The 18,433-nt window shown below is 32.3% G+C and overlaps 1 protein-coding gene across 1 annotated transcript in view; it reads right to left on the minus strand.

The window, feature by feature from the left end:
- spidey (hydroxysteroid 17-beta dehydrogenase 12 spidey) overlaps positions 1 to 13,413 on the minus strand; it is a 31,515-nt gene extending 18,102 nt beyond the window's left edge. The window contains exon 1 of the mRNA XM_068767289.1: positions 13,081 to 13,413. Coding sequence (XP_068623390.1) covers positions 13,081 to 13,234 — 154 coding nt within the window. The 5' untranslated portion in view covers positions 13,235 to 13,413. The remainder of the gene's footprint in view (positions 1 to 13,080) is intronic.
- Positions 13,414 to 18,433: the final 5,020 nt, after the last annotated feature.

Below are 18,433 nucleotides of genomic sequence, written 5' to 3' on the forward strand. Positions count from 1 at the left end.
AAAGGTATATAAGCACTATTTTTTCCGGTCTATCGAGATGCCATCAGCGGAAAATAAGCACCTAAATAATTTGACACACGCCAATCATTCATCTGATATTAAGCGACAAACTAAAATTGACACGCTCCATTAAAATATGTGTGTGTGGTTTCAACAATTTAAGTGCGGCCATTTCAATGTAAAAGACCGAAGATGTGACCGTTGGCAGACAGGAAAATTAAATACATTGCAGCATATTCACATGTGTTTTTATGTGATCCCCTTCTTTCTCGATTTGATTTCACTTTTTTACTCTATTTCTTGTATTTTATGATATTAACTAGTTTCACTACCTTATCAATTTATCTCTGCACCGCCCAAACGGTTAACTGGCACGGAACGCCTTCGGCATTAAGTTCGCCGTTATACGAAAACGTATAAAAAGATTTTAAATAAATAAAATTAAACCACAAAAAGCCTCCGGAAACCGTTAAGAGACAACGCTATCAACTACAAGTTATTAACTTTAACCTCTCTCTTGTCGAAAATCAGAATTAGATCAGAAAACATGACAGTGTGATATTATTACACGATTTGCATTTAATGTGACTGAAGTCATGCTGCTAGCCGTCTTAGGATTTGTGCAGCTTCATCGATATTGAGCCCGCGGAAGAGGTCAGCGGGATAAAAATATACGTTGGGCGATCGTATCTCAGTTACAGCTAAGAAGTACACATGAAGAGGGACTATACACCCGTGTAGGTGCATAGTGTTTCGACCGAAGTGTAGTGTAAGTTTTGCGAAGCGAGGACTACTCTATGGTCGGGAACGACATGGGCCTCTCCTGACCGCCCTCGCTTAAACGTGGGTTATTATACTACAATGCTCCGTTCACACATTAAAATCAGTAAAAGATATTATGAAATTGCTTGAATGAGCAACTAACCATACTGCCTATATATCTCGCGCTATCGGACTTTCACCTCTTCGCTGATTTGCAAAAAATGGCTCCTTGAATGAATAATCGCAAAAGACAATTACTTTAACTAGCATGATATTCATAAATTACTTCAAAGATGGTTAAAATGTGTCAAAGGCGTTGTTCAATTTCTCTCGAAACGAAGCTATCTTTTAAACGTTCGTATCGATATTTAAAATTTTCCATTGATTTTTTGCAAAAACAAAAATACCTTCACTGATATAAGCGCACAATAACTTGACATACATTCCGCTCTTAATAGAACTCGAGAAACCAGAACTGCTGGTATTAAACGTGATTACGTCTTTTTATTTATCGATTCAAATATAGCGTAATAAAAAGGTATTACGCTGAAACACTCGTATACTTACTATAACGAATCACCCAGGGGAGTATTTAGGAAAACTTGTAATGGCCTCAAAGTGCAAATATAATAAAACTTAAGCCGACTCCGACCCTTGGGAGAAGTTAAGTGAAGAGCAGCAACATTTATTCCTTTCCGACTATTAATAAAGTAGAAAAACATAAGTAAATCTAGCGAAAAAATATGTATGTATCATGGTTTAGTTTTTTTTTTATTATATTACAATAACAACCGATCAAGCCTTGATTCGACTAGCTCGGTGAATCTCGAATCGGATTGTTAAGAGCATCTGGAGTGACAACCCTAGCCATGATCTGAGGAGACCTTGGCTAGGGTTGTCACCGGGGCTCTTTTCCTGGTCCCTCCATATAGTCTTCACTTAAATGTATGTCAATCTCTATCGGATACCCGTCCTGTGAATTCGCTACTGTAAAGATTTTAGTGTTATATAAAGGCGCTTACCTTCAGCGCTCTGTCAGCATAAACCCGGTGAACTTGAAAATTCCATAATTTTGCAAACAAAATTCAACTATGACATAAAAGGAGGATTTCCTCTGCATCATTATGCGATTGTAAGGGCCGTATACAATACGTAAAGTATTCGTTTTAAAAATTGACAAAAAAAAAATCTTTACAAAGGCGCACTTTATTTTTAATTTAATTGATATGACGTGTTGTGCCGAGTGACAACAATATGTAACAATATTGTAACTGCGAAGTCTTTGGGCTTAAACTTTCAAGTATTGACCTTTATTCCTTTATCTTACTTATTTACTTTATAAAGGAACCAATGGCGCTTACATTTGCTAGTTTTTTTCTACATATATTTTATTGAATAATATTTGCAATGAAAAGTTTCATTACATAATTGTGTAATGATAGTTGTAAGGCTAGTTAGTAAAATGTTTCAAAATGTATTCGCGGATAAAAGAGTAAATATAAAATCTATGACCAATACAAATAACCTCGAAAAATTGCTGCCAGTGATCATAGTGAGAAAGATATAAAAATGGAAAAAGCAAAATCAAAAAACAAAGAGAGAAAAATGAATGCACTGACAATCAGTATTTAATACTGAGTTTTAATATTATGAGTTTAATGAGATGGACTCGCGACATTTGATTATGACAAGACTGAAAACATCGCACAACCAGGGCACATTCCTGGTGCAACCCATGGCTGTTGAAACCGAAAGGTTCTCGAGTGGCGTCAAATAGCCGGTAAACGCGGCGTGATTGTCCTCCACTAGGTGGATATACGATATAAAATATAAAAAGAGGAAGACACGTTTACACTTAGAGTAGTTGTGTAATTCGCATTGCTTGCTGCATGCGCATTTATCAGCAGGCTGGCGGGCGGTGCACTTTATTGCACGACTACTGCTGCATGTGCGGAAGTAGCTATATATTGGTCGTTTTCTTACTTAGGATGGACTTCCGCAACATAACGCCTAAATCCATTAGATAAAGAAGAAGACTGGATACTGTCATAAGTCTTAAATACTTATCGAGAATAAGATGTTTTAAACTTAGATAACAAACGATAGATTAAAAATATGTTATTGTCTTTTTCCCACCTTTTTCGTATGGTCCACATTTCTTTTCGTGGATTATTTCATAAAATTATTTTTTGTCAATTTTTAACAGGCCAACAAAAAATATTCTGGTAAAGTTCACCTTTAAGAGAGTAAACACTTCAACCCCTTGCGGGTAGAATTTCATAAAATCTGTATTTAGCTGAGCTCTTTTCACCTAAAGGAATAGTAAATTTCTATTCTTTATGCCTTGTAGTTATAGAGATATCGTGATGAGTCAATATGTAGGAATAAACGCCATATTATAAGAAATTTTCACTTTTCTATCTGTTTATTGTAAATGAAATGACTAGTTTAAAATAGTAAAATATTGTTTACATTGCAAAAAACAGACAATGTTTTTGTACAATATTTTGTCCTGTAAACTAGTAGTATATATCAATCATCATCACCATTATATGAGAAATGAAGCGCGTTTTAAAAGTCAATACATTTATTATTAAACTAAACTTCAGATCAAATATTTAATAGAATATACTACCACGAGTGCCGCGCATGTATTATTCCGGTAGGTAACATATATTTCATTAATTTACATTCTTTACGTCAGTTATTGCTATACAGTTCACGACCTACAGCCCACAAAACAACCTAATCATTGTCTATATCGGCCATTGTACTGTATTTTATATATTGTTATTTCCATTACACGTTACATTTTAATAACGGAACTTAGCCGGCAGAATATTGGCCGTTAGACATAAGATCAAACTGGCATTTAGACCACATTTTAATAACAAAGATTTACCTTTTTAGCATTACGTCTTAGTAATATCAATTTTTTGTTAAATTATTAAAAGAAATATGAACACAACCGGTCCGCGTTGTTTCAACCCATAGACGCCGAATACAAAGCAAAGGCCTCCAGACCAATATGGGGGATATACCATAATCGCTATGCCTGGAAAGCGTATTATGGTATGCAGAGGACGCTGCTGCCCATCATATGGAAACTTATTTGTGAGTGGTGTGTGTGTGTGTGTTGTGAGTGTGTGGCAATCCTACATAATTAATCCACTAAGTGATAATTATGTAAGATTGTATCCCGGGAAACGAACCCACGATCTACGATCGCAAATCGCAGTCCTCTACAGCTGGGCTACCTCTCGTAAAGAAACCTAATTTAAATAATCATGCACGTAGGTAATTAACATTTTTAGTCAAGACTTGTCTTGACTAAAAATGTTGTTTGTCGTGATCTTCATCGCCAAAATGACTCTACGAGTTTGTGTCTCGTGCAAGTCTTGCGATAATATATTCGGAATCGGTAATTTTTTAAAAGGAAAATAAGATTTCGTAAATTAGCCTTTTGTTTACTAAAATTCTAATGAATAAAAAAGTCGAAGCGTTTAAGTATTGTTTTTTTTTTTTTTAATTTAAACATTCAATGTTTATGTACATAAATGAGTTTTTTTTAAAATAAATAAATAAATGATGTCCGATGTTAAGTAGTCATTGTTGTTAACAATACGAAATGTTTTTGTACGTGAGTTATATAACAATGCGAAGTTACGTAGAATTATTAAATACGTATAAAATCATTTACAATGTTTTATATTATATCATGTCCGTTATTAGCGCCTTTTTAATTTCAACAATTAATTTGTTTTTAAGAATGGTAAAAAATTAAGACAAAACTAAACTAAAGCGGAACGTACATGTCCTAAAAAGGTTACTTTTAGATAAACAGAAATCCATTTACTGTAATTTCTATTTTAATTTTCGCACATGTTTGAAGCTTATGCAATTATGTTATCTTTAATCGATAGTGAATCTCAACCCAAGTGCAAGAAAAAATAATGGGCCCGCCAAATTATATTATTTGTGTCCAAAAAAAACAAAACTTGTTTTCACTCCGACGTAATAACTGGTTATTTTAACAACATAAACGAAAAGTTTCTTGGTTACAATTGCACGGAAAATAGAGGGATATAACTTTTTATTAAATATTATTCCTTGGTGACTAGGAGATAGAAATACAGGGAGTTTCAACTATTTTTCTTTGCGAGCGCTCCGTAAAAGTTTTAGAAACAACTTCCAACGACTGTTGCTAATATAGTACTATCGCAAAAGTCCTGTCCAACGGTGCATATCTTTTTTTAATATATTCATGTTATATGTTTTTTATTTAAATATTAAATAGTAATTTAAATATTAACTAATGCTTCCTAATAGTGTATAAAAATGTATTTATTTTACTTATTTATTTAACAGTTTATTGTACACAATAAAAACACTAAAGTAACAATACAAATATAACTGACACAACAGGCACTACTTATTTCTAACCAGAAATTTCTTCCAGTAGGTCTACGGAAGGAGATTCATAAAAAGTAAGGCAGACACAACGTGCACAATAATTAAATTGAAATATTTACAATAGATACGACTTTTGACCATAATTACATACTTAACATGAACATAAATGTATACTTACATATTATATACTTACATAAATAAGCATAATAAATAATATATATACATAATATAAGCATAAATACATATATAACATATATAACTAAAAATATTATATATACTAGACAACTAGCGATAAATAGTGCTCTTTGACTCGCTTTTTAAATACAGGTAATGATGGACAATCACGTACTTCGTAGGGGAGAGCGTTCCATAATCTTGCGGCATGGACAGTGAAGGAATAGGAAAAGAAATCAGAGTGATGGTGTATTGTATGTTCACAAAAACATTCCCTGGTTTTCTTGGAAGTATGATATTCACATTATATCTACTTCATCGAGTTATAAAATCTTTCAGATGTCATCTTTATGTGGGCTTTTATAATAAGATCTCAGATAATAATCAGAAAGCACAGGAGCTACCAATGTAGGGGTAATAAAATTTTCAAACATTTGTGTACAAGTTACTTCTCTGCAAATAACTCCATAGAGGATAGCACGGCACACGTCGGAAACGATTTTTTCAGGTCCGTGGCATTTATAATTCGAATACCTGGTAGGCTCAACTTGATATCGAATGCTGAATAAAGAATTTTTCAACTTGGAAATGATAATTGCTTTGAACAAAAAATCGAACCTCAAATATTATACGGCACAAAGCCTCTTCTCGATAATTTATCTAAACATGTGGAATAATAGTTGTGTTAAGCGACAGTTTAAGCCAAGGTCTTTTTCTGGCAGCTTTGTCTTCAAACACTACAAAGAGCTTCCACCAAATCGACTGTAGCACTTAGTACATTCCAAACTCGATGAAATAAATAGTAAAAAATGAAATGCTTGATCGAGTTTTCCAACAGAGATCTCAAATTAAAAATGAGATCTAAACTAAACGACTTCTACGTTTTGCTACCGATCCTCGACAAAGCTATAAATGCCAACAGGTAAACAGCATTTGCCAACTACAAAAAAGGTAAACTATATGCCGCCCGCCTTTAGCAAAGGAAACCGGTAAATAATAAGTAAATGAATAGTGACAAATATTGATCTCATTTGCAAATCGATTATACCAACGACTTGTAGCCTTATAGTTCTGCAATGGTTGTTATAACATATAATTGTATAAGTATTTTTTTTTTGCCTGTTTACAATCAAACAAGTTAATCATAACAAGATAGCTAACCTTGCAAGCCGTGAGCACATTTTAATGAACAGTTTTTATACTTCCCGTGTAATAACGTATTATATTAATTTTATAATTATTTTCGTCATTAATACGTGTAATAAATTTTAATAGATTCGATCTAAGCCATGGACATCGCCATCTTATAGTTTTTAATAAAATAAGTAGTGATTAAAAATAACAATTTTAACAAAAAAATGACGCCCTTTTAGGACAAGTAAGGATTGTGATGTAGCTACAAAAATTTTATTAGATAAGCACATTGTAATTTTTCGTTATATCTATTCATTTATACCAGTTAACGTTTGGTCCTGTTAACTTTAATGAATTCATTAAAGTTATGCCTTTTACTAACATTTAAATGTGTGTGTAAACATTGTTAATAATGCAAAATTATTAATGTCTACCCGTCTCCTGCCCGCGAACAAATACATACATGCCAAGAAATTATTTTAGTCATTTATTATATATATAGATGAAAAATGCATTTTTTAATGAACACCCTTTTTAGCTGACCTCTACTAGACGAAAGGTTGTTATATATATAATACAACCTTTTACTTTTTCTTTCGTGTTAAATCAATACATATAATATGAGGATATGTCCTCAATAAATCGTATTTATAAAGAATACGTTGTTATTTTTCCCATTTTAAATTCTTGTTGGTGCAAAGAGATAATTTAGTGGTAAATTTTTTATGATATAGGCTATGATATCTTTTCAATATAATCGATATGCAATCAGTATTATTAAGATAGTAACACGATATTACTGTCTAATACACCAATGTTAAACTAATTGGAAATTATATATGATTTTACGCAAGTACAGCGTAGGTCGTGCAGCCACAAGGCGGACAGAAGACCTAACTGAGGTTGTTAGAAGATTTAGGATGCATACCGCTTCCAACAAATCTTATGGCGTCGTTTTACGTCTAAAATGATGATGAAATCTAATCCGAATCATTACAATGTTCTATTATTTATCCAGTAGCCACTAGTAGATAATTATAAACACATTTACAATTGATTATACTGTACATATAATAAAATATTCATGCAATTTTTCCACTACAGCAAAATAAGGTCAGCAAGTAAACCACATTGTAGGAAACTGACTTGTTTGATACATGTTACATCCTTGTGATTATGAAGGCAGAAATATAAAAAAAAATTAAGTGACAATGAAACTATTTTGATTGCATCATTTATTCGTATATTATAGAATGTTTTTTTTTTAAATTAGTTAAATAAATGTATATTATGAAAAATTAAATGATAATCATTAATAATTTACACCGAGCGACCTTATCGCGAAACGTGATTTTTTTCTAGACAACCTTTAGATGGACATATAAATACGCGAGTACGTAAGAAACTGGTGTGTTTACAGTTATATATATATGTGTAATTAAACATATATCGACGTATACTTCGATAAATGTGAGACATTCACAAGTTTTAAAATAATAAATAAAATATTTATTCTCGAATCGGTAAGGTTTTATTAATTATCAAGAACACTTCAACTCATTAACTTTGTGTTGGATCTCCTTGTATGTGACTAGCCGGTTTTGTAAACTTATACCAAGTTGCCTCCGAAACTTGACAAACACATAATTTTTCTCCTACCAATTTATGCAACCGCAAATAAACTCTTTATACCCGAGGTACAGGCTTGATTAAAAAGCGCATTGTCCTTAAAAGCTAATTTAAATAGACTAAACGAATCTTTAGCTATAAGTTGGACTCGACGACGTAAAAATGATTAAAATATCCTAATCATCGATACATTTTATTTAAAATAATATAATTGAAAATATATCAAAACTTGTTTTCGATCCAAACCACGCAAGTGTAAAAAAAGTGTTAATAATAACAAATATCAAACAGTCACTTTGCAAGATTTTGAAGCATTTGTAAGGATTCAAAGTATCTAAAATCTATAGACAAAACATTCTATAGTATATGATATAGTTACAACCCTTGAATACAAAAGAATCTCCAATAATTTTAAGAAAAGAATCTTGTGTATACTAACATTTATTAACCACTTTTTCCAATACGAGCGGTACGAAGTGATCTGCATCCAGTGACTTCCGACGACCTTGGCGTCGTCATCATAGGTTTTCTATCGATGCACTTGCCGTTTCGTGGCCCACATTACAACACTTTAATGCAAAGCTTATACCTTGCAGTTGACGTTATACGGCTGAAATGATAATGAGTCATTTTTTGGATTTTCATCGACAATAGACAGTCTTCGAAGGATTGCCCCTAAGAGCAAAGGTATTAGGTGCTCAGTTACTTCCTAAATATGAAAAATCTTACTATCTTTTTATGCAGACCCTGCACAAAATGTTTTAGTTTTACGAAGTAGTATAAATGCTCTCAAACTAAAAGGTAAATATAACTGGAAGACGTTTCAGTTAATTTTATTAAAAACGTGTTTACCATATGGAATTTTATCTATGAGTCATGTGGTCGTACACGACGGATAATAAATCCAACTTGTAGTGATAGAAGTTGTTAGGAAATGTATGACGGCTCGTATGAAGTATTTTCTACTTAGCATCAGCAAACAAACTAAGAACTGGAGTGCGGTTTAACACATTTTTGTTAAAGATGAGGAGCTGGCAACCTAACTTCAACAAATGGAAAGTAAATGCAACGCCTTAACCATAACGGAACAATTGGATGTTATTTCAACCCTTATTGTTTTTAGCAATTATAATATTCAATCGCTGGATGCGGGCAGCATAAAACCGGTCATCGCAGCGACCTTAGAAGGTGCATATGCCTAGCAGCGGGAGTCTACTTGCTGAAACGAATAAGTTGGAGCCCTCTCCTTGCGTTGATTTATCAATTGCATCTTTGAAAAGAAGCAAGTTTTTTTCCGTTACGATGTTCATTAACACTGGATCGCGAATTCTTTCTTCTTTTATTTTATTTAAATATTTTTACAATATATTACGTAACCACAATTGTTTGTCATAGCGGCATGTTTGGATGTATTGCAACAAAAAATTCTATGTACGATTAAAGCATTATTCTGAAAACGTAATCGATAATTACATACATTAATGACGGTAAAGTCATCACATTGAGCGTTCTTAATATAAAACTTATTTTTATAATAGTTTTTTTTTTAATTATGCGGATGATTTGTTATCATGATGTGACCTTTAATTCTGGGTCTCATTGTTAAGGTCACCACAATGAGCCATAGATAAAACTATGTAAGGGATTTTTCTACGACATTGAATCATGAATTAGGAGATCTGCAGATAATTAAAAGTAGGCAAGCCACATAGCGCGAAGAAAATAGGGGCGCTGGGATCTTAAAGATTTTAGAACGGAGACAAGGTAGAGAGACAATCTCGTTAAGTTCTTCGAAAGACGCAGGCCACTTCTAACCTAGTGGAAATCTATGGGGTAGGCATATGTCTAAGCTAGTATTGCTTTCTGAAATTCCTTACATTTATATAATTTTCTATTCGATCGCTAAAGGCTGACAATACAAAGTCAGTCGGGGCAGTTAGCATTGTCAGTAAATGTTCAATTCCTATTATGTCGTAACGATTTCACGCTATACTCCCCCTTCCTCCTCCAAGACCAGAAAAAGACATTTTAAGAATGTCCTTATTGATCTTATCTCAAAGTTTCCACAACCCACTCATCACACCAAATCCTCATTAGTGACTCACTGAAATACAAAAATCATGTACTAAAGGCAAGCAGCATACAGATCACAAATCGTTTCGCTTCCGGGGACAGCCGATTCCGCCCCCGCTTCCGCGCACAGCGAGGACTATCCGAGGAAAACCCTTATTAAGCCAATTAGTCAACACTTTCATCTTACATCGTACACTTACACTCATTCCCCTAAAACGCTAACACGCTGATAGTCTACCTTCGTGCCGACATCGTTCAACTGGCAAAATGGGGTTACATAAATTTTGTTAAGTTCGTGGACCCTTCAGTACCAAAGTTGCAAAGGCTTCCAGGATAGCGGCATTAACATCAATACATGCAATATATATTTGCTTGTTCTTCATAAGTAGCTCCAGTAACCAACGTACACATACCACATCACATATAGTATACAATAGAAAACTATTCAGCAAGATTATCATGTCTTTCTATAGACGCCCTTAGAAAGGCATAGGTCTTCCTTAAAGATCGCCACGATACCGTTCCTATCTTGAGTTGATTTATAACCATTTAGGGAATGATATAGTTAAGATTTATCTCCTTTATAGCATTTGACACAGTTATGGTCAATAGTTTCATTTATTAAAAGCAAGGGATATGATTTTTTTCTTAGTTATTACGTAGGCATTGCTGTTAGCTATAAAGTGGAGAATACTTTAGGCTTCTTGGAACAATAAACCAAATCACTTATACATAGAAAGTTTGTAATAGGATGTTTCTCAAACAGACTAAGATGTTATTTTTGTCGAATAATTAAATACTGTTTGCATATTGACAATAACGATTTGACAGAGATAAAGACGCTACAAAGGACTACCTCTTTATTGTAAATAAGTACAGGGGAAGGCGGCACCTTTGAAAACACTACGTCTGTTTTCACTTAAATGTATGAAATACATTTAAGAAATGAGTTCGAATTCAACATTTTTTCTGCTAAAAGCGCTCGAATTAACTTGTAACCGGTAAAACCACAATTGTAATGTGTACCTCTTTTTTGTTCTACACGATCGTAATAAAGGTAAATATAAAACGATAAGTTAAAATATTACATCTAAATATTAAGAAAAAATTGTACTAACGTACATTGAGGAATAGTTTAAATAATATTTTAACATTAAAATATTATTAGCCATGAGATGAAAAAAAAATTATAGTGCGTGATACCAACGGTTATACGCACGTAAAAGGTTTTTTCATTAATTCAACTTAATTTCGATTTAGCAATTATGTTTTAAATTTCCTATGGTTGGTTCAATTAAAGTTGTTTCTACCGACAGAATAACATGAAAAGCAGGTTCTAAAGCTAGCAAAAAATACTGCCTTCCTTCTTCCGACTAAAAATACCAGAGATACCAAAAGTCATGGACTCTTATTCCTCCTACTGAAACAAACAACCTGCAATTGTAATCCATCTATACAACAATATTTGTCTCTTTTAAGTACAGTAATTTTTAACCTATAAATAATGTATTCTGGAATAGTTTAATACACATTAAATATATCAGTCGATAGAATCCCATCGCGATAAATAATCGCCTAGGCGTCCCCCCTCAAAGATGACAATGGGCACGCTACATAATGCGCAGAACAGATGGTCGCAGGTGCGTTTAGGTTCTGAAGTGAAGACCACGACCCAGGAAGCGCAGCGCTGGACGTCCACCCGCAACTTGGACAGATGACCTTGTTAAGGTCGACATAAAACGATGGTCGGCTCGAAGCCGCTTACAACCGGTCTTATCGCAATTTATGAACGAGACCTATGTCCAGTATTGGACATCTTATGTTAAAAATCATGACATATAAATTAAGTATATATGGTTAATTGCGCCAAAATTCGTATTTCGAAAATACTCGTAACACTTGTTATCTTTGTCTTGTCAAGTTATTTTATAATGAAATACTAATATTTATATTAACCTATAATATATGTGGTTATCAGTCAAATAATAAATTTTATTTTAAAGTTGTTTAATTCAATAAAGCAAATATCGACGTACATTGCATAACCATATTTACTTTATTGACCTACATCGCGTATGTAGGTTATCATTCCAATAACCTACCTATCCCGTGTACAGCGAATGCAACAGGCAGGGCCGTTGTCGATACGATGCGATCCCAATTAACTCGTTATTCATAATATATTGTTTTATAATCTGTTATTTTAAATTTGGAACGGTGATAAATTTAAAAATTAGAAGGGAAACAAAACGAAAACAAATAGTGTAAACATTCGTTTAGGATTTATAAGAAAAAATTTTCCAATATAGACAATGCAATGAAAACTTCGTTTAGAATTTATGACTTCAATACAACTAAATTATTTTTGTAGTATCTTACACAGATTACCAATTGAAATCAATCACTCAATTGAATTTTTAAACGTAGTTACGTCGTATACGTCAATGCAGCCGACGCTACGCAGAAATAAAACATGTCACCGGAGTAATGCTAAAACTATAACAATTATTATACATAGAATTACAAAATTTATCTACTATTTAATAATACAAACAACTATATAATATAAATAATAAAAAATAATTTGTAAATTTCTTTTAACTAATAAGCTTGGCTATTACTTCCGATCTAAGCTGTCTGACCTATAGCATTGATGACACGGTAGATACACAATAATTTCTCTTTACCGCTTGAATATAATCATAAACTTTATTTCTACTGCGAAGGTAATATCAATCTTTGACGTCGCTTTAGACCAAAAATTATTTAATACGATATATGACAACCAACTATGAAAAGAGGTCATAGGTCAATGACCCGCAGGCTAAAAAAATTAGCTGCATTCAAAACATTAAAATACCGTAAAATCAAAAAGTTAAAAATTCATGTACTTACCAGCCCATTGGCCTTTCGACTTGAAATCCACCTTGTTCACCGCTGGACCCACCACATAAGTATACACTATTTGTAACACATAATTAAGGATATATAATATTATAGCTACAAGAAAAGCAATTCCAAACTTTTCAAGCGCTGTAAATTGAGCCATTTTCCAGGAATTCTTGTTTAAGTCAAGAATGTGAAAACTGAATTCTCAGTATAAATGAGGTTATGATAAAGAGTGAAATTTACGAACACGTCTTTGACATTGCCCGCGCATGCGTTCTGATGACTGAACGAAAGAAAGTAAACGCATCGAGTGAACACCGATCTCCGAACGGCCACGAAGTGAAGCGTCGGCGTCCGAATAGCTGTGTTCCTGTTTCGACACCGACGCTTAATTTATGACAGCTGTCTCGCTCACACATAATTGATAAGGGACTAGCGGTCATGTGGTCTATACTTTGATATGAACTATATGTTACGTTTAGCCAATTTATCCAATTTCGAAATAATAATATACTTACATTAGTAAAATCTGATTTTTACAATGTATTCAAGGAATTTCTAAAGATACCGGTGATAAAACTAAGCCAGTAACGTTACTTACCAGTTAACGTACTTACAATAAAAATTATTAACAAGTAGACATTATAGTATTTTTTTATAATAAAACACGAACCAAGCATCGTTACTATCGATAAATTTTCGGCATATTAATTAAGTAAATTACGTCATTACCAGATTTTTAAAAAATAAATATTCTATTCAATATGTTAATTACAAAATTGGAATGAATTAATGTTCATTATAGCGAATAGGTTCACGAGTAGAGACCACGGATCAGCAAGCGCAGCGTAAAACATCCGCCCACAACGTGGACAGGTGACCTTGTGAAGGTCGGCTTCCGACAAAGGAAGTAGCCCCGTCTTTGAGTAATATCCAAGTCATCTTAATCTAACCATATTCTTTTTAGATCTGGAGATTATATTATATTGGCTGGAGCTCGAGTGCCACTGCAATTGCAGTTGTGTGGGTAAGCATTGACGCACTTTCGACAATAGGCGTTAAAAAATGTATGGAATTTTGATCGGTAGGAGTATGGCATAACCCTTATGTTTCCCCACAGCAGTCGAATTTCCCAAGAAAAAAGTGGCGAAAATAATACGTTCGTTATATCTGGTACATTGTCATATGGTACATATGTGTCCTTTTTTATTATTAATTAGATTTATTCGTATTTTTTTTCTCACATGATTCACTTACTTTTTGGACGAATTAAATTATCAAAAATGTAACTTCAATAAAATAGATTCGAACGAAATTTTTTAGTACATAAATCAATAAAGATTGCAATTATAGAAGTTATAAAATACAACAGATGTTATTGGTAAATATAATAATAATATAATAAAAAACAATAATACAATATAAAGAGTAAAATGTATTTAAAGGTTCACAAGTCCAAAATCAAAAAATAATAAATATAAGCGTTGATTCTAAATAATTATATGTAAATTGCGCGTTCCTAAGGTTATTTACATAATTAATTCTATCGTTAAAAATATTCATTTGAAATTTATATTACAAATATTTTTCTCAATATGATATTTATAAATTTTAATTGTTACAAAAGTCATATGATATAATTATGTTGCACGTTGTAAGTGTATGATAGATAGCATTTTATATAAAATACCTCTGTACATAATTTATTGAAATCACCGCAAAAACCCATATAACAATGTCATCGAGCAATACATAGAAAAAGATGGATGAGCTATTTTGACAATTGTGAAATCCATGCTTTGTCTGTTACGGTTTATCTAAATATTCGCACATTGCAATTATTCATATCTTCGTCTCATCGGAATTTTTAAAATATGTACTTCGATTTTGGTGCTATTTCATAATATCAATGCGTTATAGTTTATCGTTATCATCATATAAGCCGATACCGTTCACTGCTGGGCATAGGCCTCCCCCAAATATCTCAGCGATCACCGTGTTGCGCAGCAAGCATCCAGCGATTTCCTTTTTTTATTTATTTTTTTAATTAATTAATGTTGATCTTGCAAATTTTAATTTTCTCCAAATGAAACATGTTTTATCACCATATATATGTGATTTTAATTGTTATTCGTATCTCACAAATACAGACATGAATCTGAAATAGATTAGAATATCTAAATAAAGTACGATACTTTATTTTCAAGACTTAAAGCGTGACTTGAAGTAGTACTGGCTGGAATAAAACAAATATATTTGAGAATAAAATTAAATATTAGATATATGTTGAACTATTGCGCACTTCCGAATAAATACTCACAAACAAACTAACAAAACAACAACTTGTACATTACTTTTTTTATTATGATGTGTAACAACCTACAATGATGAGGCGTTGTAGGTATGATTAGCGGTCTGGCCAGCTGCCCTGTATTCGTTATTATTAACATTTTGTACATTTTTTTTATTATAATTTCAATCAAGTAAGAAAAGGACCAATATTTAGCCACTTCCGCACATGCAGTGGTAGTCGTGCAACGTTGTTTAAGATCTCAATTTAATTAAAGTATTTTTAATTTTAATTTAATCGACTTTTCAAGTTATCAGTCAGAAATAATTTTAATTTCTTTTTGAAAGTACGTTCTCATTACTTATTAATATTTATCATCTTTTTTTAAATATACCTCTGTTTACTTCCTGTACCTGTATCCGTTATTATGTATTTTATTTATTACAATACTATCTGATACGATAGACATTATGCTGCATTTGTGAATAATCGATTTAATCCTTAATAAAATAAGAAGTTATTTCAAAAACATAGTATTTACTACGTGTGCATATGCACAATGCACAACAAAGGTTTTTGTTTATAAATAAATGTTGCAACATAGGAACAGGCGACATACAGTTGGCCATGTAAAAATCAAGGATTAACAAGATGGATACCTCCAACTCTCGACGACTGCCTTTATGATAATTCGTTGACATTATAATTATAATCCGCACTAGATATTGATTTTTTTTTCACTGCAACCTTGGACAAAGTAATTATGACTTGTTTATAAAAAAGAAGGAAGTAGAGTCGTTCTCAAAAAAGGTAGTGGCGTATTTGTTACGAAAAATACTTGTAAACGTCAATAAACATTTGTAATTGGGTCGTTAAAAAGTATTTGATAAATTATAAAAGTTTTCTAATGATCAATTTACAACACGTAAAGTTTAAAAGCTTAATGTAACAGATGAGGTGGTTATGCAAAATAAAAGTAACTTCGTACGGCCGCAATGCCAAGTTTCCCAAATAAAGTTTGCGTATTTCGAATAACTCAAAACGTTTTGAAGATCTTTAGTTTGTTCAGCTGTTTAATAACAAAACGTACTCAAATTGTTTAAGAAATCGCATTTTTCAAAAGCAATTTAACAATAATTAACACGTTAAATGTTAATTGGATTAATTCTTGAACAAAGACAAAAATAGAGAAAGATTTTGTTGACATGAATATCAAAGATATACAGAGTGTTATGCAGAGGAGTTAGTCTATACAAATATTTTTTAGTATGGGCGTTTTAATTATCTTTCAGATTTGCCAGACTTTTAAGTGTGTAAGACTTCTTTTTGTAATATTTTATTTGGTTAGAACACGATTGTTTTTATTATTAAAGTTAAATCACTTTCATTTTATTGTGTGGTCTACTTTAAAAATAATGAAAAAGAATGTATTGTATTTTTATATTATGTTTTTTATTTAACAAATTACTCCAAAAAGGACATTTTACAGGAAACCGGTTTTTTCAATGTAATTAAAAAAAAAAACAAAACATGTTAAACCATGGTGCTCGTAGTAAAAATAATTGTGTAGACTAACTCTATCCACTTGCGAAATATTTACACTCGTCTACATTATACCTGTATATTGAAGTATTAGCCACAAGTGTTGTAGAAAGTGCAAAAGTTGTTTCGCGGACACTAACATAATTCTGGTGATTAGCACAAAATTGCAATACAACACAGTTCCGGAGGATCTTCTTATGTTTGACAGACAGCGTGACGTCTTGAAAGATTGAAACGACGGTTTAAGCGACAACGCTCTGTCTGCCGCAGCTGTGTCGTTATTTTTACTCACAAACAAGACTATTAAATATTCGGTCTCCCTCAATCCTTCGCTTCAGATAAGAAAGGTATCAGGTATCCATGGAAGGATGTACGTTAATCGCCACGCTTGTTAGTCTGCAGTGGGTTATTATAATACGCAGAGAACGTTGCAGCGCATCCTATGGAAATTTGTTTGTGAGCAGTGACAATCTTACATAACGCATAAAGTGTTATCTAAGACTGTCGATCACAAGTCTCAATTCTCTCCCGCTGGACTATCACTTTTTACCAGCTGACACATTTGTTTTTAATAGAAGTTTCACTACATGAAGTCATATTCGCAAAGACCATTGATGAAGCGTCAAAGATTTAAGTTTATCTAAACTGCACATTATTCGTGATAATATACTAGAGTACTAAATATTTGCAATTTAAAAGTGATATAGAAATGAATTACAAAACGTATTTTTCAGTCTATAAAATCTACGCATTTCAAAAACATTAACATTATTTTTGGAAAAATGTATTTTAAAATTACTTTCGTTAAATTTATTTTATTTTAATTCAATTAAAGGTTGGTACAGTCATTCGTCAGCAAAAATCTTTATAGCTTGTAAACATTTCCTATAACTCTGTATGTGTAGTGATCACTCTGAAATATGTTACAATAATTTATTGTTTACATAACACTCAGAGCAATGTTACTGTTACATTTTACCTTATATTAAGAATACGGTCTTTATATGAAACATTGTTTCGTTTAATATTTCGAACTAAATATTCTTTCCCACATTACAGTTTATCTTGCATATTATTAGGGTTCCGCACGGGTTACCATTTCAGATAAAAGTCGATAAGATCTTTCGTTACAGCAATTCCCAACAAACTAAAGAGTTTCACAAAAGGCTAAGCTATTCTGAATATGCAAACTTTAATCTGTCGACTTAGAAACGATGTTGACGCTATTATAGGGTCACATTATCAAACGGTAAGCGCTCTCACTGCGGGTCTTTTGTATACTGTTGTACAATTCTGTTTTGTTTCGAAAATTTAAAAGAATTTTAAATATTTTTAAGTAAAAATCATTTTAAAATTTTATTTGGCAATGTTAATAAGAACTTTTGAAATATTTACATTATAATAATTCTTCCGCGAATCGTAAACAATTACCTACCAAAAATAAACAGCATATCTAGTTAAGACAAATTATATTCAAGGATTATTTTTTATTTATTTATTCACTTTTCATACTAATTTTGTAAAGGC

The sequence above is a fragment of the Battus philenor genome, unplaced genomic scaffold, assembly GCF_028537555.1.
Source record: "Battus philenor isolate CCGP_79_NKW_IND1 unplaced genomic scaffold, ilBatPhil1.0.hap1 SCAF_23, whole genome shotgun sequence".
Taxonomy (NCBI): Eukaryota; Metazoa; Arthropoda; class Insecta; order Lepidoptera; family Papilionidae; genus Battus; species Battus philenor.